At 46.6% G+C, this 25,903-nt stretch overlaps 1 protein-coding gene across 1 annotated transcript; it reads right to left on the bottom strand.

The window, feature by feature from the left end:
* Positions 1-552: 552 nt before the first annotated feature.
* LOC119973870 (hyaluronidase-1-like) lies at positions 553-17,673 on the bottom strand. Its single transcript, XM_038812384.1, has 4 exons — positions 17,615-17,673; positions 9,793-10,778; positions 3,219-3,308; positions 553-2,403 (listed from the first exon to the last, which is right to left on the bottom strand). Exons 2-4 carry the CDS (start codon positions 10,720-10,722, stop codon positions 2,083-2,085), a joined length of 1,341 nt encoding a protein of 446 aa, XP_038668312.1. The 5' UTR covers positions 10,723-10,778; positions 17,615-17,673; the 3' UTR covers positions 553-2,082.
* Positions 17,674-25,903: the final 8,230 nt, after the last annotated feature.

Genomic DNA, 25,903 nt, shown 5'->3' with positions numbered 1-25,903 from the left:
TTATGAACTTTAGTCCTGCAGATGAACTCTGCTTTGAATTTTTAATCCCTACTTCACAGGAGAATCAGTCTTGTAACTGCGTGGGCTGGATTCTCTGCCACCACGGCGCCGAGGTCCCAGGTTCGATCCCGGCTCTGGGTCACTGTCGTGTGGAGTTTGCACATTCTCCCCATGTTTGCGTGGGTTTCGCCCCCACAACCCACAACCCTGCAGGCTAGGTGGATTGGCCACACTAAATTGCCCCTTAATTGGAAAAAATGAATTGGATGCTCTAAAGTAAAAAATTAAAAATGGATTCTCTGCCTCCTGCCGTTGGGCACGAAGTTCCCAATGTGATTGAGAGTCCAGCGCCCGGCTACGATCCAGTTCCGATGCTCCAGTCCCCTCTTGGTGCAGAGAACCTCTGATGGGAACCTGTCTAATTAGGGGTCTCTGGTGGGGTGTCGGTTATGGTGGGGGAGTCACCTCACCATCCTACTTTTGCTGGGTGGTGACCCATAAAGTCATGGGGGGGCACGTGGCTGAACTGTATTGATGGGGGGGGAACATGCCTGGGCATAATAGTGCACTCAAAGACATCAACATCCTGTGGCATAGGATAAGATATAGTGAGCAGGCAACTCGATAGTGGGATTCCCGAGGGAATACCTTGCAATCCAAGCCATGCACAAATTTGCACGGGAAGGGATTGGGACTCGCTACCTGGTTTGCTCTCCCACCGTTAGTGCAAATCAGGTGTGATTCAGCTCTGGCGGGAGAGCATAGTCTCCCAAATGGAGAAATCTGCCCCATATTTATAGCTGGATTCCCTCATAATTTCACATCATACCTGCATTCCACGTCCTCCCTGTTCTTCGTGTGGGTGCGGCCTTACATTGTGTGCGCAAAAATGAAAAATGACCAATTTCAGGGCGAGAATGTGCGCTGCGGACAAATGGAAAGCGCGATGGCAGGGTGTTTTAGGGATAATTTTGGAGCACATTTTTGCCGATGCTGAAACTGTCTAAAAACCGAACCACAACCACTTAATTAATCAAATTTGATATGAGTGTCATCACGAAAACTAAAATTTACACATTAGCTGGTTTAGCTCCCATGGATACTTTCCATCAGGTTGACACACCTTTCTCTGCCACTTTTGTCTGTCCTTACTTCTTGAAGCTGTTGGCTCCTTGCTGAGATACAGTCAGTACCATGCGTCCTGGAAGCTACCTTCCCAAATAGATGTTATTCAGGTGCAGGTGTCCACAGTCAGTCCAGACAGACTTTTCAACCTGAACCTTCACATTGGCCCTCAAAAGGAGCAGATCCCAGACCTGCAGTTGTGATTCTTGGGATCTGAGACTGTAAAGTGATAACAAAAATTTAAGTATTTGCAGGTGAGCTAAATAAAATAATGAAATGTTGGAAATAATAACAGCCTTATTGGTACACTGCAAATATCAGACTGAGGCAAGGCTTTGTTCCTACAACAGGCTTCAATCCCTGAGGCCGTCTTAGTTGGTTTGGATCAGATGTTGGTGATGAGGTTATAGCTGGAGATGGGGGAAAAAGTAATCCAAGGGGGTCAATTTTCACTTTGGAAAGTAGGTATTGGTAGGATGAGAATGATCTGGGGGGGGGGGGGGGGGACCCTTCTTGCTGCTGATGAGTGTGGCTGAAACTGAGGTAGGCCTTTCCCCCATGCAAATTGGGTTCCAACAGGCACAAACTTCATGGGGCCGTGGAGCAGTGACATGCATCAAGACCCCAATTTGACAGCTGCAGCATGCCTGCTAAATACAAATAAGGCCAGAGCCTCGAGGCTGGCCAACCAGTTCGCTCTGTTGGTTGACACCCTGAGATCAACTTCGACTCCACGGTTTGAGCTCCTGATTGCTGTATTGTGATTACCCTCTGAAAGGTGTACAAGTGTAGACAGTATGGGGATTACAGCAATTTAATTAGCTTACGGCCACCACCACTCTAGCTTCATATAAGAATGTTCATTTCAAAGTATTACCTGAGATTTGCAATTTTGAATCACCACCTTAAATTGATACATAGAGAAAAAGAAAGAGAAAAGAATGCTGAATTCCCAATCTAAAAAGTCGATGCAGTCTCACAATTAGGCCCCATCCCACTCTTGTAGCACTGACATTTGAACTGCTCTTGCATGCTATTCAGAGCTTCAGAATCAATTTCTTGACGGAGTTGTTCAGGGTTGGTGGAAAGAAGTTCAGAGATCACATTGCTGAATTTGGGATCAAGATGCAGATAAGCTTTGGATTCAGGGTCCTTCCGCACACATCGTCCGTTGCCATTGCACACAACCTTACTGCACAACATAGCTGCTCTAGTAAGGTTTAGGATGTAAGGTCCAAGTTGATTGTTGATGTAGTTCTTCAGATTCATGCAGGTCTCCTAATAGAAAAATACAAGTACAAACACTTGCTCAGCGAGTTTCCAAAAATCACTTCAGTCACTTTCAATGTTCTTCAATATGATAATAATAATAATAATTGCTTATTGTCACAAGTAAGCTTCAGTGAAGTACCTAGTTGGTACTGCTCCCAATGGATTACCTGACAGAGATGTCAAAAGATGGAGATGATTTAATCTAAGTATCCTTTATCTGAAACCCTTGGGGCCGATTTTATAAAGCTTCAATCACGGCATGTTGGCGTTGCTGGCTCTATTGACATTTATTGCCCATGAACTGAGTGGTGTGCTCGGCCATTTTAACGTGCATTTAAGAGTCAACCACATTGCTGTGGATCTAAAGTCACATGTAGGCCAGACCATGTAAGAATGGCAGATTCCCTTCACTAAAGAACATTAGTGAATCAGATTACATTTCAGTATTCAGATATTTTTGGTTTTTGGACCTAATGTATATATGGTAGGCCAAGACCTACTTACATTGCAATGGCCTGAACCTAGGCTAGCTATAGTCTACAAATACTAGATTGCGTCTCCATTTGCCAACTCACACACACCCTACGTCTTACCTATTAACTATTATTGCACCTGGAGTACAATATTACATTGCTTTATTAACATAAAAATGAATTGCATAGCCTTTCAAAAAAGTGTTTCGTTTTGCAAGTGTTTTGTTTTTGGACGAACAGATGAAGGATATTCGACTGTAATAATTACCACAGTTGTCTCCAGCTTACAGCCACTTAGTACATGTCCTCAGCTAAATGTGTTCCCATGTTAGGGAATGAAATACTCACCATAGTGCGTGCGTAGTCATGATCCCCCCATAGAACCATTCCAGAGGCCCCCATGGCTGCACTCTCGCCAATGGTGTGAACCAAGTCAACCTGGAAAATGACAGTTAAAGATGTGAAATACATATTGGAGACATCAGGTACTCCGGGTCGATCCAATTTTCAACTTATGAGAAGACTGAAATATTTCTCATGTCACTTTACAAAGTAATGTACAACATACCATGTGATATCGAAAACCAACAAGATGGAGAAGCCCCCTGTGCCAACTGAAGCTGATCTGGAACCGGCTGATGGCTGTGTCTCAAAAACACCATCCGGGTTAGTTCGTTTTGTCTCCCCATGCCTCAAACACAGTTCATAATAATCTCACCGTGAGTGCATTGTCTAGGTGTGAACGCACGTCCTAATGTCCCCCAAGGTTGGTCTACTGCCACTTCCCGAAAGCCCCCCCTTTCTGATTCCCTTAAGATCCTTCCCTCGTGCCCAGCTTTTAGCTTCACTCTCTGCCACCTACCACTACCTATCAGAAAGTGTGCAAACCCTGGCACCTGTAAATTTGATACCAGCTGCTTGCACTTGTGAAAGAGTTGGAAAATATCAATATGAATCCACATTCATTGATAGTTGAATTTTACACTTCCTGGAATCAATACCAGTAGTGGCAGAGAGAATGCAGAGGGGAGGAGCAGTTTGGAAACTATTCCCCCAGCATCTGGTGGGAAATCTACTTCACAATGTATTAGTGTGTGGCTCCATTGCTCTAAAGGGCTGTTTCCACCAACTAGATTGATTATTTATTTACTTTATCTTTGTGCATAATATTTAAGCTACTTTAATATTTAAGTATTTTTCTAGAACTGGATTTCACAGAGAATCTCAATAGCGGGGCGAGAGAGTGATGAGGTGTAAGGAGGGAATTCCTGAGCTTAAAAATTGCTCAACGTGTAGCTGAATGACGAAGGCGGGAGGGCGGTATTTATCTGTGGTTCACCATTTCTGATAGTGGATCCGGATGTGGGGAGCACTATAGCTCTCTCCCTTTGTGCCTGTTCCCATGTGATTAGTGTCAAGGGGCAAGGGGAGGTGCGTGTGATAAATTGGGGTGGGGGGGGGGGGGGCGGGTGGACACATTTCATGTTATTTTTAAAAATATTTTTACTGGTGTTTTCCAGTTTTTACAGCTCTTGTGTATCTGGTATTTACAAACAAATGTGTGTCTTATTTACAACGGTTTTTATGTGAGGTCCACCGTGTTGTGTTCTCTATTTTGCTTTACCTGGATGGCTCAAATGCATAGTGTTGAATAAAGAACACTAAGCTTTGTTAACAAACAAAACAGTTTAATTCACATTCCTAAAGCAGAAGGTTTCTATATTAAACTATGCTATCTCTAACTGGCAGATTTTCTCAAATACAACTGCTCCCATGCACTCTTCTAACTCCTAACTCCCAGAATCCCCAAGTCAAATGATATATATATGACTGTTCTGTGGCTCCCTCTAGTGGTAAGAAGCATTATCATTAACTTGTTAACTCTTTACCTCCCAGTCAATATACATAAAAACATAAGAACGTAAGAACTAGGAGCAGGAGTAGGCCATCTGGCCCCTCGAGCCTGCTCCGCCATTCAATGAGATCATGGCTGATCTTTTGTGGACTCAGCTCCACTTTCCGGCCTGAACACCATAACCCTTAATCCCTTTATTCTTCAAAAAACTATCTATCTTTACCGTAAAAACATTTAATGAAGGAGCCTCAGCTGATTCACTGGGCAAGGAATTCCATAGAATCACAACCCTTTGGGTGACGATGTTCCTCCTAAACTCAGTCCTAAATTTACTTCCCCTTATTCTGAGGCTATGCCCCCTAGTTCTGCTTTCACCTGCCAGTGGAAACAACCTGCCCACATCTATCCTATCTATTCCCTTCATAATTTTATATGTTTCTGTAAGATCCCCCCTCATCCTTCTAAATTCCAACAAGTATAGTCGCAGTCTACTCAACCTCTCCTTGTAATCCTTTCAGCTCTGTGATTAACCTAGTGAATCCCCTCTGCACACCCTCCAGTGCCAGTACGTCCTTTCTCAAGTAAGGAGACCAAAACTGAACACAATACTCTAGGTGTGGCCTCACTAACACCTTATACAATTGCAGCATAACCTCCCTTGTCTTAAACCCCATCCCTCTAGCAATGAAGGACAAAATTCTATTTGCCTTCTTAATCACCTGTTGCACCTGTAAACCAACTTTCTGTGACTCATGCACTAGCACACCCAGGTCTCTCTGCACAGCAGCATGCTTTAATATTTTATAATTTAAATAATTGGTATTTATTTATTTGCTGTTGTTTGCTGTTATTCCAATCAAAATGGATAACCTCACATTTGTCAACATTGTATTCCATCTGCCAGACCCTAGCCCATTCACTTAACCTATCCAAATCCCTCTGCAGACTTCCAGTATCCTCCACACTTTTCGCTTTACCACTCATCTTAGTGTCATCTGCAAACTTGGACACATTGCCCTTGGTCCCCAACTCCAAATCATCTATGTAAATTGTGAACAATTGTGGGCCCAACACTGATCCCTGAGGGACACCACTAGCTGCTGATTGCCAACCAGAGAAACACCCATTAATCCCCACTCTTTGCTTTCTATTAATTAACCAATCCTCTATCCATGCTACTACTTTACCCTTAATGCCATGCATCTTTATCTTATGTAGCAACCTTTTGTGTGGCACCTTGTCAAAGGCTTTCTGGAAATCCAGATATGCCACATTCATTGGCTCTACGTTATCTACTGCACTGGTAATGTCCTCAAAAAATTCCACTAAATTAGTTAGGCACGGCCTGCCCTTTATGAACCCATGCTGCGTCTGCAGGGCCGGCTCAAGGCACCGGCAACTCGGGCAGTCGCCCGGGGCGCCATGTGCTTCGGGGGCGCCAGAGACTCGGGTCCCGCGCATGCGCAGTTGGGCCGGTGCCAACCAGCGCATGCGCGGTGGCCGCCCTCCCCCCCGGCGCCCCCCTCGGTCCGCCCCCCCCCCCCCCCCCCGCCCCCCCCCCCCCCCCCCCCCCCCCCCCCCGGTCCGCCCCCCCCGCTCGGTCCGCTCCCCCCGCCCCCCCCCCCTCGGGTACCCCCCCCCCCCTCGGGTCCCCGCCCCCCCCCCCCCGCGTCCCCCTCTCGGCCCCGCCCCCCCCCTCTCAGCCCCCCTCCCTCTCGGCCCCCCCCCTCTCAGCCCCGCCCCCCCTCTCGGCCCCGCCCCCCCCCGCAAGGGCGCCGAAGTTCAGCTTGCCCGGGGCGCCAGCAACCCTAGGGCCGGCGCTGTGCGTCTGCCCAATGGGACAATTTCTATCCAGATGCCTCGCTATTTCTTCCTTGATGATAGATTCCAGCATCTTCCCTACTACCGAAGTTAAGCTCACTGGCCTATAATTATCCGCTCTCTGCCAACCTCCTTTTTTAAACAATGGTGTCACGTTTGCTAATTTCCAATCCACCGGGACCACCCCAGAGTCTAGTGAATTTTGGTAAATTATCACTAGTGCATTTGCAATTTCCCTAGCCATCTCTTTCAGCACTCTGGGATGCATTCCATCAGGGCCAGGAGACTTGTCTACCTTTAGCCCCATTAGCTTGCCCATCACTCCCTCCTTAGTGATAACAATCCTCTCAAGGTCCTCACCTGTCATAGCCTCATTTCTATCAGTCACTGGCATGTTATTTGTGTCTTCCACTGTGAAGACCGACCCAAAAAACCTGTTCAGTTCCTCAGCCATTTCCTCATCTCCCATTATCAAAAGTCCCTCCTCATCCTCTAAAGCAGTGCATCTCAAACTATCTGATGTGGTGTACCGGCAGTTTTTTTTTTCAATGTGCCAGGGACCGGTAAGCGAAACAAGCCAATCCAGGATTACTGTCTCTTTCTTTTCTGGAAACACTCCAAGTACCGGCAGACGATGGCTCGAGTACCAGCACTGGTACTCGTACCACATTATGAGAAGCACTGCTCTAAAGGACCAATATTTACCTTAGCCACTCTTTTTTGTTTTATATATTTGTAGAAACTTTTACTGTCTGTTTTTATATTCTGAGCAAGTTTACTCTCATGGTTTACCAGTCCTCTAGTCTCCCACCAATCTTTGCCACTTTGTATGCTTTTTCCTTCAATTTGATACTCTCCCTTATTTCCTTAGAAATCCACGGTCGATTTTCCCTCTTTCTACCGTCCTTCCCTTTTTTTTTAAATTTAGAGTAGCCAATTATTTTTTCCAATTAAGGGGCAATTTAGCGTGGCCAATCCACCTACCCTGCACATCTTTGGGTTGTGGGGGTGAAACCCACGCAGACACGGGAAGAACGTGCAAACTCCACACGGATAGTAACCCAGGGTTGGGATTCGAACCCGGGTCCTCAGCGCCGTAGGCAGCAATGCTAACCACTGTGCCACTGTGCTGCCCCTACCGTCCTTCCTTTTTGTTGGTATAAACCTTTGCTGAGCACTGTGAAAAATCGCTTGGAAGGTTCCCCACTGTTCCTCAACTGTTCCACCATAAAGTCTTTGCTCCCAGTCTACCTTAGCTAGTTCTTCTCTCATCCCATTGTAATCTCCTTTGTTTAAGCACAAAACACTGGTATTTGATTTTACCTTCTCACCCTCCATCTGTATTTTAAATTCCACCATATTGTGATCGCTCCTTCCGAGAGGATCCCTAACTATGGGATCATGAATCAATCCTGTCTCATTACACAGGACAAGATCTAGGACCGCTTGTTCCCTCGTAAGTTCCATTACATATTGTTCTAGGAAACTATCGGGGATACATTCTATAAACTCCTCCTCAAGGCTGCCTTGACCGACCTGGTTAAACCAATCGACATGTAGATTAAAATCCCCCATGATAACTGCTGTACCATTTCTACATGCATCCATTATTTCTTTGTTTATTTCCTGCCCCACCATAACGTTACTATTTGGTGGCCTATAGACTACTCCTATCAGTGACTTTTACACTTTACTATTCCTGATTTCCACCCAAATGGATTCAACCTTATCCTCCATAGCACCGATGTCATCCCTTACTATTGCCTGGATGTCATCCTTAAATAACAGAGCTACACCACCTCCCTTACCATCCACTTTGTCCTTCTGAATAGTTTGATACCCTCGGATATTTAACTCCCAGTCGTGACCATCCTTTAACCTTGTTTCAGTAATGGCCACTAAATCATAGTTATTCACGATGATTTGCGCCATCAACTCATTTACTTTGTTCCGAATACTACGAGCATTCAGGTAAAGTACACTTATGTTGTTTTTTTTACCTCTGTTTTGAATCTTAACATCTTCAGTTTTGTTCCTTTTAGTATTACTGGGCCTATTCACTGAGCTCCCCTCGGTCACTGTACCTTGTACTGTCGCCCTTTTTGATTTTTGACTATGGCTTCTCTGCCTTACACTTTCCCCCTTACTTCCTTTTGCTTCTGTCCCTGTTTTAATACCTTCCAACTTCCTGCATCGGTTCCCATCCCCCTACCACATTAGTTTAAACCTGTTTAAACCTATGCATATCATTACACTACCCTCCCCCCCTTCCGTCCCCCCTCCCCTTCCCTCATTGATAGTTTAGTTCCCCTCTTAGTGTTGCCGTCTGTCCTGGGCACCCCATATTTTGCTCTGCCTTTTTCTGCTGGAGCTTTTCATTTTTATTCTTGGGAGATGGGGAGGGCGGGGGGGGGGGCTTCATGGCCCTTCTCCTCCTCCCCTTGTCCCCATGCTTTGTTTTGTGCTTCTCTTGGGTTGCCTGCCCTCCCCTCCGCCCCCCCCCCCCCTGCCCCTTTCTCTTGTGCCTTCCCTGGTCTTCCTCCTTCTCTTCCCCCTCCCCCCCCCCCTTCCCATCCCCACTTCTCTTCCTCGTCCCTGTTGGCCGCGAACAGGTCTTGGGTCAGGCTGTTGAATGGCCCCCACGCTTTGTGCAAGCCCTTGTCCGACCCTCGGATGGTGTACTTGATCTTCTTCCAAGGAGAGAAATTCCACCAGGTCTGCAGCTGTGGATGAGCAGGATTCTCCGGGTGCAATTAGGGATGCAGAAGCCAAGGGTAAGAAAAATGTGATGTACATATACAATTGTTTATAAATATGAGAAATGCCAATGAAAAGATTTTTTTTTTAAAAAGGGTTGCAAAAGCACTCTTTCCCATATGAAAATCTGGCTGCCATTCTCGGGCACGGCTCCACCCTCACCTCCACAACCTCGGACATCCCCTCGAAGAAGGCTGTTGTTTCTTAACAATGCATTACATAGGGGCGGGCTGGAATAAAGTATCCACCACAAACAGTCATCGGACATGGCGCACAGCCATTCAAGCAACCCATCTCCCCAACCCTTCAAGCACTCTATGCCTTTCAAATGGCCGCTGATGCAGATCACGATTGGACTTCCCAGACATCTCGGAACCCATTGAATTGGAATGCAATAAAGTATTTGTTTGTAGTTTTAGTTACTTTACATACTACATCTCTGCTTGGACCTGTGCCATTTGACTTATTCTGGAACAATTTCCTGCTTACCTCAGAAAAGAAATTAAGTGTATGTCGGTAAGAATATCTACCGTAAACCAAAACAGGCAGGGCTTCACTGGATCGATCAAGGGCAGCAACACGCAGAGCCTCCTTAACCCTGTAGTGAACAAACTTTTGAACATTAACTGGCTCTGCTCCCTGAGGGATGTAGACACTGGGATACAGGCACTGTGATACCTTCCAGAGCCATGCCAGCTGGTTATTTCGAGGGATGTCTAGCTCCGAGCACTGGCCAGTGTAACCGGTTTGTTCATTTGTCTTGAAGTAATTATAGCAGTCGGGATATTTATAGAAACCCCAGTAACTCTTTGGTCTCAGAGTCTTTCCTAGTTCTAGTGTTTGACTCATAAAATCCTGGGCAGCAGTTACAAATTTATTTTTGGCAATCAGGAGAATTTCACTCTCAGGTAAATCAGTGTTTTTGCTTTTTTCCAGCTCTACAGATTTCTTCCTGTAGATATCCATAATGCCCCAGTTGCGGTCCCAAAGTGGTCGCCAATCTTCCCAATCTACCACTGCAAGACCACTGAAGTCTTGATCCATGATTTTGTCAATGTCTGTTTCTGACACTTTGAGGTGCTCGAACAGACTGGCATTCTGGACAAGACCACCATTCACTGGGGTCCCCTTTGCGGTATAGAATGGGTAGAGCCCCAATTGTTCCTTGTAGAATATGGTGATCTTCTTCCCCATGAGGAGCCCATTTTCATTTTGTACAATGTCAAAGGCACCCAGATCCAAAGCAACATCAAATTTAGTTTTACACCTTGCAATAGGTGTGTTCCAAATCACAGAAAATGGCTTATTGTAGATCATTGGTGAGGCTAATGTTGTCTTCACTTCTACCCCCCATACGATGGCTGGCTGGATGGAGAAATAAAATAAGGTGCATGCGGGTAGGGTGAGACCTGGCAACATGGCTGTGGCTCTTCTCTCAGCAGCTGGTGAAGATCTCCCAATTAATATGGATCATTCTGAAAGACACAAACAAAAGAAATTTCATTTGGAAACCAAAGAATTCCACATCAATTAATCAATCACTCGAGATCCAGTGTGTAATGGTTAGGCGGACAGCGTAAAAGGACTGAGGACTTAAAGATCTCATCCCTCATCCCACCACCGCTGTTATCCACCCAGTAGCTGGCGACAGTCTTGCCAAATGGGAAGCCCGAAGAGCAACCCTGGTCGGAATCGTTTTCAGGCTTTGCAGGGGTGGGGAAGGAGGGTAGTTCCCTCATTTAAAGGCACTTAGTGCCTGATCAAGGGGCTTGACATCGAGAATGGGAGCCCATTGAGAGTCACCCCTGCCCTTGCTCACAACCTATTCTCCCTCGCAGCCCCCAGCCTGTGTCCCTGCTCCCGCCATCACTTAGCTGTGTCTGGGTCCCTCAGTGATCCTAGACCGCAGGTGGGTGTACCACTGCAGCAGCCACTGCCTCCCTACTGACGCTGCTGAGCAAATAAGGGCTGCAACTTCTGATTGGCTGGCAGCCCCCGACGGGTAGGACCTCGTCTCTGGGGTCCTTGATCCCCGGGGAAGGCTCACTGCTGCCAATTATTTTGGTGCACCTCCCTGAAAAGATGCAATGATGAAAATGAAAAGTAAATCAGTGCAGCAGGAAAAGGTCACCATGCACTTTGGTTGTAAATTCCCACCATTGGGGTTCTGTTCACGCAAATTCTCACAAAGGGCCTAATCGACAACAGCGAACAGACTTGACAATTATATAGATTCCAATCTTCACAAAATTACTCGCCTGCTGTACATCTGAACTTCGCTCCTCCAGATGTGGCAAGCTCTCCAACTCTTCACCAATCTCTCCTGAGCAGCAACATCCCTCAAATTCACACCCCAAAAATAAAAAAATCACCTTGATTGCAGTCACCGTAAACAAAAATTCGATTACCACAACATGTAATTAGAGTCGTAAACTGACCCAGTACCTAATGTTTCTGCAGTGCCAGAATGTTATTTAGAAGCTTGACTTTGAGCTTAATCACACTTCAAAAAGAAATTTGACGCGCTTTTAACACTTTTGCGCAAACAAGTTGATAATTTCCTTTCAACAAATTAAAACCGGCAATGCATTAATCTGTGAACATACGAATTCGGAGCACAGGGAGGCCATTTGGCCCATCAAGCCTGCTGTACCATTTGATAAGATCCTGGCTGACCTGCTTGTGTTTCGAGTTCTACATTCTCATCTATCCCCGATAACCTTTGATTCTTTTGCCTAACAAGAATCTATCAACCTCCGCCTTAGAAATATTCAATTACCCCACATCCGCCGCCTTCTATGGCAGAGAGTTCCAAAGTCGCACAACACTCTCAGAGAAATAATTTGTCTTCATCACTGTCCTATAAAGGGGACAGTGCCCCTAAATTTAAAAATGTGGCTTCTATTGCTGGACTCACTGACAAGAGGAAACATCCTTTCCATGTTCACCTTGTCAAGACCAGTCAGGATCTTATATAGTTCGATCAAGTCACCCCTCACTCTTTTGTTCTTCAATGGAAACAAGCCCAGTCTGTCTAACCTTTCCTCATAAGGCAACCTGCTCGTTACAGGTATCAATCTAATAAACCTCCTCTGAACATCTTCCAACCCATTTACAGACCACGTGACCAAAACTGCCCACAATGGGTGGGATATTCCGCAGCAGAGGCAGCCAGCCATTGCTCGGTGTTGGGACCTCCTGGTTCTCAACGAGGTTTCCTGGTGAATGCACCCCTCACCGCTGGGAAACCCCTGGTGGGGGTGCACCACCGGCGGGACTCGAAGATCCCGCTGGGCTGAACGGCTGCATAATTCCGGTCAATTTTCAAAATGTGGTCTCACCAATACCCCGTCTAACTGAAGCATAACATCCTGACTGGAAGGGTAGAATTCTATTAGCCTTAATTGCTGCAATACCTGCATACTAACCTTTTGTGACTCATGCCTTAAAGCACCCAGATCCCTCTGCACCTCAGAGTCTGTTGTCATTCTCCACATAGGCAATATCGTCTTTTTCTTTTTGCTTCCTCCCAAAGTGAATACATTTACATTTTCTAATTTATCAGCCAGATTTGTGCCCACTCACTCAGCCGGCCGACATCCACCTACAACCTCAGTATGTCCTCCTCATATGAAATAGCTCACCAGCTCACTGCCCACTCTCCCCCCTACCCACCAAGCCCAACCCCGTCAATCTATGTTCCATTTTCAAATTCAATCACTGACTACAGTTTCCAGGAAGACAAACCCTTACTTTTAGGCTCTTTCCCTCATTTGTGATCCCTCAGAAGAACAGGTATTAAAATGAACAACAGTAGAAATGTAACGTTTCTGTATAAGAAAGGGGAAAGCCCTAGTTAGATTCATGTTGAACAAAAATATTTGCATGTATGAGTTCTGGTTCTGGGCCGGGATTCTCCCCTACCCGGCGGGGCGGGGGGTCCCCGCATAGCGGAGTGGCGCCAACCACTCCGGCGACGGGCCTCCCCAAATGTTCTCCACACCTTTAGGGGCTAGGCCCGCACCAGAGTGGTTGGCACCACGCCGACTGGCGCCAAAACCAGCACCAACGGCCTTTGACGCCCGCCGCCCGGCGTCGGGGCTGGCTGAAAGGCCATGGCGACGGTGGAAGAAAAAGAGTGCCCCCACGGCACTGGCCCGCCCGGCAATCGGTGGGCCCTGATCGCGGGCCAGGCCACTGTGGGGGCACCCTCCGGGGTCCAATCGCCCCACGCCACCCCCCCCCCCCCCGGACCCCGGGGGCCCGCTCATGCCGCCAATCCCGCCGGCACCAGAGGTGCTCCAATTCCCACTGGCGGGAGAGGCCTGTCAGCGGCGGGACTTCGGCCCATCGCGGGCCAGAGAATCGCCGTGGGGGACACGCCGATCGGCACGGGGTCCCGCCCACCGGCGCAGCGTGATTCCCACTCCCGTCGATTCCTGGGTGCCGGAGAATTCCGGCCACGGCAGGGGCGGGATTTACGCCGGCCCCGGGCGATTCCCCGACCCTGCGGGGGGGTCCGAGAATTCCGCCCCGGTTTCATTTTAAATGGTGTTCATGACATGAAAAGCAAACAAGAGCCTAAGAGCAAACAAGAGCTAAAGAAAGACTGATCTGTTGATTGGCAACCAGGGGACACTTTAGGTAGAGAGAGAGAAGGCAGTTATCATAGCTCTGCCAGAGGCAGAAGCACAACCATGGAGTAATGGGCAGGAAAACAAGTCACAGAAACTAAAGTTACAGCTAATTCTGAAAATCATGGAATGGGTAGAGAAGTTCTAGGAAGATTTAAGTCAAAGGAACAAAAGGGAATTTGAACAAGGTATTGATCATTGAATTTAAAAACGGAGTTGAAAAGTGCAGGTTGGTGAAGTTGTCAATGGAGAAGCGAGATACCTGAAGCAATCCTTAGGTTGGTGATCTTCGTACAACCTGTGAAGCAAAAATGTTTTGTTGGTAGCTGGGGACCTGAGAGATTTGAATGCACGCGGCAATTCAAGTCAAAGGAATACTTGTTTACAATCCTGGAAGTGGATCCTTGCTGGAAACAAATGAGAGAGAACAGGTTGTTTGGAGGAAGATTCTAAGGCGGGTTTTTTCTAGAGTGGAATTTGAAAACGTTCATGTGATAATCATCTGGGGAGGATTTGAGGAGAAATCCATAGAAGTTTAGTTTGTGGGTGAGTTCAGCAACGGCAGCCATTTGGTTTCAGAGTGGGGTTTGTCTGACCACAGTTAGTCCGTTGGTTTACAGGGACTGTGTATTGACTGAAAATATTATAGGGTAAGATATATTTTGTAACCATGTTATCATTAAACATTTGTGAAGTTAAGTGGGAGTGATGGGAGTATTATAGTCAAACTTTTTATGATTGGTCAATTTTTTTATATTGTTCAAAGTTAATTGGCAGTCCTCTGATTCTGTTCCTCAACTTCTTCTAAAAAAAAGTAAAGGTTATGGGGCAGGATTCTCCACCAACTGCTGGCAGAATCAGGAAATGAGATTGGGTTTTGACCCAAAACCATGACGAACGCCGGGTTCACGCCAAATCGCATTTCTCCGATGCCTCGACAGCTGCGTCAATGCATCCCACTCCGCGCGTACAGTAAACGCCGTTGGCATATCAATAACGGGCCTGACCAGGTATTCTCGGGGACCTCCACGATTCTCCTGCTCCACTGGGGCGAATTCCCGACGGCGAGGGCCACTTGTGACTTTAAAAATAGCGAAACAGGCGCCGTGGCTGATGGGGGAGAGAGAAGAGGCAGAACACAGAGAGGCGCGAACGTGGGATTCCGCGCTGGACACTGGCTTTGTTGGGGTGGACTTGGGGTTGGTGATGACGGGATGGGCCATGGGGCCTGGGTGACCTCCCATGGGACTGGGTGGTGTCCCGGAATGGACCACCATTCCTGCAGCCCATAAGGCAGACATCTTGCTGCAGAGCCCATTGACCACCCACCACCCCAGCCCCTAATCTCCCACCCCACCAACCCCTCACCCTGCCCACCACCATACCACGCCCCCAACCGGCCGCCACCCGCCAGTGGGGCATCATGTGGCCCACCCAAGGGCAATGCCCACAGTAGTCCCTACAGGAGGGCACAGGACAGGGGCCGTGGACTGTACTGCTGGCATGGGTGGCACCAGTCAATGGTACCCCTGGCAGCAGGGATGGTTGCCATGGCCAAAGGCCCCCACGGTGTCAGGCATCAATGAAATGAAATGAAAATGAAATTAAATTAAATGAAAATCGCTTTTTGTCACAAGTAGGACAAATGAAGTTACTGTGGAAAGCCCCTAGTTGCCACATTCCGGCGCCTGTTCGGGGAGGCTGGTACGGGAATTGAACCGCGCTGCTGGCCTGCCTTGGTCTGCTTTAAAAGCCAGCTATTTAGCCCTGTGCTAAACCAGCCCCTGGGTGGGGCCAGGGATGCAGGGAATGGGGGAGGGACATGCAGGAGCAGGGTCCACAAAGTGTGTAGTGCCAACTAGGGCCACCGTGTAGCCTGTTGGACCTGGTTGGGCATGGGGGCACGTACCGTGCTAACATGTTGGCCTTTCACCCTCTGCAGACAATGGATATTGGAATATAACCAGCAATGGTGGCCTTCTTCCTAGTCGCTGCAACCCTGTGGGATGCACTGCAGCTTTAGGAGCTGGAGCTGCTCGAGGTGGAGGAAGCTGTATCAGCGGAGCATACCCCAGAGGAACAGGAGGCTGCCACTGAGAATGGAAAGTCAGCCACCCAACAGGCTGATGAGAAGGAGGAGAAGATGCAAAGGAGGTCCAGCATGAGGCCTCCTGTGCACTGGTAGCGACTGTCATTCGAGGACCTGCCGAACTGGACATGCCGTCGAAGACTGTGATGAGGATTTCAGTGCCCAGTTGATGTGTTTTTCTGACAAGACCAGGACAAGTCATTGCTGTTCTTGAACAGGTTGACAGAACCTTGGTTTGAAGTCTGACCCAAAAGTTGGGGTCGGTATACTTCACCGGCACAGTCACCTAGATAAGCAACTCAAGTAACAGAGGAAGGCTTGTATCCCTAACCTTTTGATTCAGATCAAAAAGTACAACCAAATGAGACAATCTTGCACAGTACTTGTGAATGTTATAAAATGTGGGTGTGTTTCAGCTCTTGGATTACTGCACAATAGGGATAGTAACCTGTAGGAGGGAGTGGACGGGGGGGGGGGGGGGGGGGGGTAATCAAATAAACATCGCTTGCAGGAGTAAAATTAAGAGGCATTCACTAGTTGAGGTTGACTGTAGTTTAAGTTGGATATAATTCTCCAGCGATATTCATTTCCTCACTGCTAATTGTACCTGTGCCACCAATGAGAGTCCTGTGAACACTGACATTTTATTAAGTGTTAAAATCCTCCAAATGCTGTCTTGCAACACAACCGATGATCATGAAGACTGTAAGATAATATCTAGATTTGTACTCCTAGTTATTTTTACAGATCTTTAGCAGGTCACAGAAATGACACATACCTGCCATTAGGTTTCCTCTGAAATCTTCATAGCAACAGTGTGATGCCAGTCCCCTATTACCTTGAGACTGACCAACAGTCCCACTACCAGGTTACATTCTGTGTTATCATTAAAACAATGCAGATTTAATCACTAATGAATGATCAACATGTGATTGATCCCAAAATGGCTCATGTGGAATTCTGCATTAATGCAGATTGCTTTGAAGAGGGGTTCCATCAGTTACTCTGCAGAGAACAAGAAAATCACACCTACCTGGCATGAATATTTCAGGCAAAAGCACTTTTTTATAATACCTATCTCTTAGCTTGAAACCTGCTTGCACACATTGTACACAAGAAAGGACTGGAGAAATTGCAAAGGGCAAGGCATACCGATGATGACTTCAAATCTAATTTTTATTGATAATGAGTACCAGATGCAAAGCCAGGTAATAGCTCAGCACGAGAAAGAGATTGGTGACGCTGCCTGTGGTGGCTCGAGACCTACACTGGAGGCATCCTGGAGTTAACAAAGATGTTTATTAATAAGAAACAAAGGCAGTTAAGTAAAAGGAATAAAACACGATACAACAGGTCTTAACACTTCGGCTCTCTGGGTCCACCCTGCCCAGGGTCATCTCCCAGGGCCCCGCACAAACTCCCTATTGGTGGGGTTCACACGTTCCCGTGTGATTGGCCCCGAGCTGGTCACGTGGTCTGTGGAGCCCATTTTCTTTAAGGGGTCGCGCTACCACACAATCTTAAACTATAAAACTACATCCGAAAACATAACGATCGCTAGTCTTATTTTTGGCAGTGTTCAACTTACCAATTGGTGACCTGTCACTGAGTGGATCAGTTACCCTGCGATGAACTGCAGGAGTCAATGAAAAAGATGCAACAGAAATGGAGCATTTATAGAAGAAAAGGGTTTCGGCAACACCCAAACATCAAAATATTGCTCAGCATCTTGTGGCAATTGTTGAAAAAAGGTTCCCAAGCAATTCTCTATTTCAACATTACAGGCATCAGTAAAATAAACACACAAAATGACATTTTATTTGGTCATAGTTAAGCTCCATATATTGAAATGTAAACTCATCATCAGGAAAGTAATGTATTCTATCACAAAGAAGTTACGTTGCACTTTATCTTGCTTTCATTTGAAAGGTTTGTTTATTGCGAATGTATAATGAAAACATAATTTAATAACCAAGTTTCACTCATTATCGTGAGAAATTATTGAAAATCAAATAGTTACATAGCACTATTATTATTTTCCTTCTGATCACACCCGATAGATATTTGAACAACAAGTGCCACAGACAATGGAAAGATTATTGGAGTTAATAATTGAGAAAAGTTATTTTTGTTGCGTGTACACATATTCAACTTTGATTTAAATGGCAGGTGTTATTGACATTGGAAAGATGACTGCATTTGAAATTCAAATGGAACTTCGGTAATACGGAACCACTTTGATTCAATTTCAAGATTAATTTTCAGGCTCTGGTGCTTCAAGGTCTGGTTGAGCCAAAGATTCCCACATCTTGACACCCACAAAACTGATGCATTTTCGTTTGGCTCCATCTTGAGCCACCTTGACTGTTGGCTCTGGCTGAAACCATTGACATCCTGAATGCTCTGTCCAACCCAGAGAGGAGTGTCCAAGCTATCCCACAGCACAAGGTAGAGTTTCCATTTGCTTTGCGCCCAGTTCGAGCTCAAGCGGCTGAACCAGTGGAAAGGATCCAGCGGTTCTGAGCATTTTACATTTGTGTTTTCTTTTACATTGGTTCAAGTTTCAGTTTGTCTGAATCAGACCCACAATCTGGCCACGCCATCCAGGTAGTAAGTGCGAGATTCCATTGACTGCTGGTCAATGAAAAAGCTACAACCTAACTGGAATATTTAAAGCAGGTGCATGTTTAAAGGTCAAAGATTAATCGAAATAGGCAGTCGTTAATTCTTAAGTGATTCTGACGTAGGTTATTACATTTATTAATAAGCAATCATTTATATTTATAACTTATTAATGTCCAGCGCAAGCAGATTGGGCTGAATTCTGTTGCCTGCAGTGCTGAGGACCCAGGTTCAATCCGGGCCCTGGTTCACTGTTTGTGTGGAGTTTGCACATTCTCCCTGTGTCTGCGTGGGTGACAGATGACAGCAGTTTATTGACTCCAGAGGATGAACGCAGGCGGCACAGATTGTGATGATATCAGAACTTGTATGGGCAGCACGGTGGCCTAGTGGTTAGCACAACCGCCTCACGGCGCTGAGGTCCCAGGTTCGATCCCGGCTCTGGGTCACTGTCCGTGTGGAGTTTGCACATTCTCCCCGTGTCTGCGTGGGTTTCGCCCCCACAACCCAAAAATGTGCAGAGAAGGTGGATTGGCCACGTTAAATTGCCCCTTAATTGGAAAAAAATAATTGGGTACTTTAAATTTTAAAAAAAAATATCAGAACTTGTGGCAGCAGCTTCCTGCTCCCCAGCTAAAACTCTTCCCCCAGTCTTCCTCCATTTTCCCTGGCCTTCCTCCATTTGAAGATCAGGCAGCTAGCTGCCTAACACGGATTGTCCCCAGCCTCCGAGCATCCATTAATATTCTTTATTTCAAGGAGCTGGTGGTATATCCTACTTTCTTTTTAACCCTATTATTCAATTAATGCAAGACAGGTATCCAAGATGGATGGTCATTGAGGCACTCTCAATTACGACACGAGAGCGAGGTCAGTAATCAAAGGCTTTAATATACAGAGAACAGGACTGCATTCGAGAGAAGTGTGCTCGCAACATGGGTTCTTATCTTATATCCTGTTTCCTGGCGGCGTAGCCAGAGGCGGAGTCCCCCAGGGTTCCAAGCCTCTTAAAGGGGCAAGGTATTAAAGGTACATACCGATCATCACAGTCATCTTCTCCCTTGTCCAACACTTTAGCTTGAGGTCACCTTTCAATTTATTTCATGCTGGAATCCATTTGTTTGAAATTCAAATAGAGCTTCCGTAATATGGAACCACTTTTATTCAATTTCAAGTTTGATTTTCAAGGCTCTCCTTTGTCAAGATCTGATTTTAAAAGATTAGAGGGGACAAGACAATCAACTTAGTAATGCCGACATGAAAACCTGAACCAAGATAGCTCAACATTCCTGTGGACAATTAATGTATTTTTCCAAGAGCGAAAGAAAACAGCCTTCTGCCCAATGGTCTCATAATATGCCTGCTATTTCTGTAATAATTCTATTTATTTCATCCTTTATTCTTTCATAGGATGTGGGCATTGCAAGGACAGCATTTGTTTCCCCTCTCTAATTATCCTGGACTGAGTGACTTGCTAGGCCATTTCAGAGGGTAGTTAAAAGTCAACCATTTGGCTTAGGGCCTGGGCTCACATGTAGGCCTGACCAGGTAAGGGGGAGAAGTAGAGTAGGTTGGGCCTGTACTCATGGGAGTTTCAGAGAATGAGAGGCGAGTGTGTTGAGACATATTAGATTCTCAGGAAACTTGACAGGGTAGATGCTGAGAGATTGTATCCTCTTGTCGGAGAGTTTAGGACCAGAGTGTATAATCTCAGAGTAAAGGGTTGCCCATTTAAGGCAGAGAGGAGTAGTGATTCTGAAGAAATCTTTACCGCAAAGAGCTGTAGAGGCTAGGTCGTTAAGTGTATTCAACTCTCAAATCTTTAATCAATAAGGCAATAATCAATAAGGCAATCAAGGGTTATGGGGATAAGGTGGGAAAGTGGAGTTGAGGGTTATATCAGATCAGCCATGGTGTCATTGAATGACAGAGAAGACTCGATGAGCTGAATGGTCTACTTCAGCTCCTACATCTTATGGTCTTCTGGATGGTAGATTTCCTTCCATTAAGAGCATTAGTAAACCAGATGGGTTTTTATGACAATCGGTGATGGTGTCATTGTCACAAGATTAGATTCAGATTTAGACTTATTGTCACGTGCGCCGAGGTACAGTGACAAGTATTGTTCTGCAGACATGCCAGGCAGATCGTTCCATACATGAAAAACATAGATATTCGATAAATGCCCAATGTAAATACACATACATAGACATAGACATCGAGTGAAGCATATGGAGTACTGTGCTACGATAGAGAAGATGCATGGAGAGTCCATAAAAGGGCAATTCAGAAGTCTGGTAACAGCGGGGTAGAAGTTGTTTTTGAATCTGTTAGTGCAGGTTCTCAGACTTTTGTATCTTCTGCCCAATGGAAGAGAGAATAACCCAGGTTTAAGGGGTCTTTGATTATGCTGCCTGCTTTCCCAAGGCAGAGGTTTAGACAGAGTCAATGGATGGGAAATGGGTTCATGTGATGGACTGAGCTGTGTTCATGACTCTCTGTAGTTTCTTATGATTTTGGGCCGGGCAGTTGCCATATCATGCTGTGATGCAGACAGATAGGATGCTTTCTTTGGTGCACCTGTAAAAATTGGTAAGAGTCAATGTGGATATGCCGAATTTCCTTAGTTTCCTGAGCAAGTATAGGTGCGGTTGTGCTTTCTTGGTTGTAACGTTGATGTGAGTGGATCATTACTGAGACTAGATTTCAATTCTAGACTTAATTAATTGAATTCAAATTTCACCAGCTGCCAAGGTGGGATTTGAACCCACGCCCCCGAAGCAATAGCCAGGGCCTCTGGACTATTAGCTCAGTGACATTACCACTACGTAACTATCTCCGCCTAATATTCTGAAAAGCACTATTTCTTCCAGCTCCACCCTTTGAGATGGAGATATCCTTATTGGCTTCTGACAATTAATTTTTAGCTGATCTAGTTATTTCTGAAGTACAAGCCCTTTTCTAAAGTTCTTGATTACGTAGGATAGATATGTCGCTAAAGCTGTCAGAACTGATTGGGATTGAGTTGGATAGGCACACCTCACGATGTTCCTTATTCTTTTGTTAATTTCTAGGCTATTACATACAATTAAAGCAACAAATTATGTTTTTACAAGCTCTCCCTTCATCTCTCTCCATCTTGTAGATAATTCTTATTAAATATTACTTTCCTTGGCCTTCAATTATAACAATTTGAAATCTCTTTTACTTTAGTTTCACTCCCTCTGACCATTAGCATCTTGATAAACCTTATGCTTCTCTCTGCCTTGATGATTTAATAATTCTTTCTTACTCCTCAGGCCATGTTAACCATTTCATGCAACACTGTTTTGCCGGATACATGAACATGTCCAGGGCCCATTCTTCAGTGCGTTCCGGGGCCCTATCTTTAGTGCGTGCAGCTGCACCATACCCTCCTGCGAGTTAGTGCCATGCCCTGTGAAGGCCTGTCCCATTCATAACCTCAAACATGGACTGAGTTCAAATATGGGCGTGATTCAGCGGACTTAAGGCTTTTGGGTACATTTGGCAATATGTTTCTCGACAGGTGCAGTGGCGAGATTCACCCCGTTATTCAACGGCACTGCTCCGGTTTTTTGGACCTCGGACAGTTTCTCCGCACCGAGGCCACACTTTAGTCCATTTCCTGCTGGCGATAGCTACTCGCAGATCAGGGGACCATTTTGACCGACAGCCCCGATCTCTGCACCACCCCCTCCTTTCAGGCAAACCCCCTCTCAACCCCAACCTCCAACTAGCCCCTGGAACCCCCCTCACGCCCTCTAACGGACAAGGCGCCCCCTCACTGGGCTCTATCCCTGGCAGTGGCACCTGGCACTCAGGCATGCTGGCAGAGCTAGGGTGGCACTGCTAAAGTGGCAGTCTGGAAGCACCAAGGTACACAGGTGCCAGGGGCATGCCAGAGTACCACCCTGCCCAGTTCCGACCACCCAGGTGTCTCTAACGGTTTGCAAGACCTCTTGAGGTGCCGTCAGAACTGGTCCATGTTTGTGGAAACCAATGCTAAACAGCACCCTGTCGAGTTTTAGTAGGTGTGACCGCTGACTCCCGGGTGTCTGGTGAAAGCGACATTCAGGTATTTATATAAGCTGATCTGGGTCATGCCCAGTGAGGTGTGATCCAGATCACAGTGGACGGAACTAGTCAGATGGCTCATGTGAGGTTTTAGAACATAGAACATAGAACAGTACAGCACAGAACAGGCCCTTCGGCCCTCGATGTTGTGCCGAGCAATGATCACTCTACTCAAACCCACGTATCCACCCTATACCCATAACCCAACAACCCCCCCTTAACATTACTTTTTAGGACACTACGGGCAATTTATCATGGCCAATCCACCTAACCTGCACATCTTTGGACTGTGGGAGGAAACCGGAGCACCCGGAGGAAACCCACGCACACACGGGGAGGACGTGCAGACTCCGCACAGACAGTGACCCAGCCGGGAACCGAACCTGGGACCCTGGAGCTGTGAAGCATTTACGCTAACCACCATGCTACCGTGCTGCCCCCGTTTTGCGTCACTCGCAGGATTCACCCGGCTCCACACCAGGCACAGCGCGGTGTCTGACCAATAATTTTTCAGAATTGTTTTCCGTTTATAAATGGACACTGACAAAGCTATTTAAGATGGCCAGTTTCGCCAGCATTTCGGGTTGGGGGTAGGGACAGGGCAAATGCCGATTCGGGGGAACGATAGATTTGAGACAGGGAAGTGGGATGGAAATTTTCAGAGATGGGAGGAGAAAGGAATTAGGACACTAAAAGATTTGTTTCTTGGGGGTTGGTTTGCAGGATTGAAGGAGCTGGGAGTGAAATATGGGCTGGAGCCGGGGGAAATGTTTAGATACATGCAGGTTTGAGACTTTGCCAGAAAGGAAATACAGAGCTACCCGGTAGAGCCAGCCTCCACATTGCTGGAGGAGGTGCTAACGACAGGGAAACTGGAGAAGGGGGTAGTGTCGGCGGTTTATGGGGCTATTTTGGAAGAGGAGAAGGCACCGCTGGATGGGATTAAGACAGACTGGGAGGAAGAGTTGGGAGAGGAGAGGTTCTGGTGTGAGGTGCTCCGGAGGGTGAATGCCTCCACCTCATGCGCGAGGTTGGGGCTGATAGAGCTGAAGGTGCTATACAGAGCACAACTCACGCGGGCGAGGGTGAGCCGGCTCTTTGAAGGAGTAGAAGATGCGTATGATCGTTGCGGGAGGGGCCTGCAAACCACGTTCATATGTTTTGGTCCTGTCCAAAGCTGGAGGATTACTGGAAGAAGGTTTTTAGGGTAATCTCTAAAGTGGTGCACGTGAAACTGGACCCGGGCCCTCGGGAGGCCATATTCGGGGTTGGAAGCCTTCGCCTCGTTGATCGCCTGAAGGCAGATCTTGTTGGGATGGAGATCAACCTCTCCACCTTGTGCCTTGGCGTGGCGGGGGGACCTGTTGGAATTCTTGACTCTTGAGAAGGTCAAATTTGAACTAAGGGGAAGGATGGATGGGTTCTCCAATTCATGGGCATTATTCATTATGCACTTTCGAGAATTGGATTACTCAAACATTAGGGGTGGGGGGGGTTGGGAGGGTAGGGGGGTAGGGGGATTGTATGTGTTAACGGTGACTATGGGTGATTTCTGGTTCCTTTTTGTTATTTGTTTATGATAACATGCGGGCTGCTGTTTGGGGGTTTGGTGGGAGGATGCAATCATTGTTATTGATATGGGAATTGACATTGCAATCGTTATTGATTATTGTTTATTATTGAAGGAGAATAAAAATATATTTTTTGAAAACTATTTAAGATGGCTGCTGAGGTCAGGTGACCTGTGCAGTTTCTGCCTCAACCCTGCCAGAAGTTTGGAAGAACAATGGGTGGGGGCTTCCCCTTGAATGGACACATCAAGGTGGAACCTATTTATGCATTTTTGCATTTTATAATCTTCAGGAGTTTCCCTAAATTCAAAATCAGGAGGCGCCCATACTCCCTGATTCCAGAGGATGAACACAAATGGTACAGATTGTGATTCTATCTGAAGCGCGTTTATTTTTGACACCAAGAAACCAGCTGGACTGTTTTTCCATCAGCTTTTTTTGTAAGTTTATTTGTTCCCCCTTAAACTTCATTCAAATTTCCCTTTGAGTGCTTGAATTAACAGCTCGCATCAATTTATTTTATCAGTTCCAATTTCATCATTATTCACATGAAGCTGGAAACCATCGTTAACTGTTAAAACACACACACAAGCAATATATTGAGGCTCTGGTTTGGACATTATCGGATTCATTTGCTCAACCATAATCATAAATTCAGAAGCTTAACATTGAATAATGCCGAATATATACATTCAGTAATACAAATGCTGTATGGATAATAAAGGGTTAATTTAACTGCTTGTTTTCAGCGGGGAGGGCTGGGGCGGGGGCGCGGGGGGGGGGGGGGGGGGGGGGGCGGTTGCCGGGTGGCCATAAAGAACTTGTCAGGCAATTATGGCAGGAAATCTCCATTGCGGGTCCGCACCGTTACCGTTGCCAGCGAGGACGGAGAATATGGCGCTCAGCCGTGGGCTGTGGGTGCAGCAGTGGGCTGTTTAGCACACTGGGCTAACTCGCTGGCTTTGAAAGCAGACCAAGCAGGCCAGCAGCACGGTTCGATTCCCGTAACAGCCTCCCCGAACAGGCGCCGGAATGTGGCGACTAGGGGCTTTTCACAGTAACTTCATTGAAGTCTACTCGTGCCAATAAACGATTATCATTATCATTATCAATCCCCCATTCACTGTGGCGGCTCTGGAGAATCCTGCCCTGTTTTTCACAATCCACAACAAAACCAAACTCGATTCTACACTTTCTTCCCCAAATACCTTTGAGAGCTTGAAAGAATTCAACATTCACCGTTAAACAAAACCTTCAACCTATTTGACTATTTCAACTTTTATTTTATTCATTTCCGAGATGTGGGCATCGCTGGTTAACATAGAACAGTGCAGCACAGTGCAGGCCCTTCGGCCCACGATGCTGTGCCGACCATTTATCCTCATCTAAGATCAACCTAACCTACACCCCTTTAACTTACTGCTGTCCGTGTGCCTGTCCAAGAGTGGCTTAAATGTCCCTAATGACTCTGACTCCACCGCCTCTGCTGGCAGTGCATTCCACATACCCACCACCTCTGCTGGCAGTGCATTCCACATACCCACCACCTCTGCTGGCAGTGCATTCCACATACCCACCACTCTCTGTGT

This window comes from Scyliorhinus canicula, chromosome 11, assembly GCF_902713615.1.
Source record: "Scyliorhinus canicula chromosome 11, sScyCan1.1, whole genome shotgun sequence".
NCBI classification, from domain to species: domain Eukaryota; kingdom Metazoa; phylum Chordata; class Chondrichthyes; order Carcharhiniformes; family Scyliorhinidae; genus Scyliorhinus; species Scyliorhinus canicula.
This window is presented reverse-complemented; position numbering and strand designations above follow the sequence as displayed.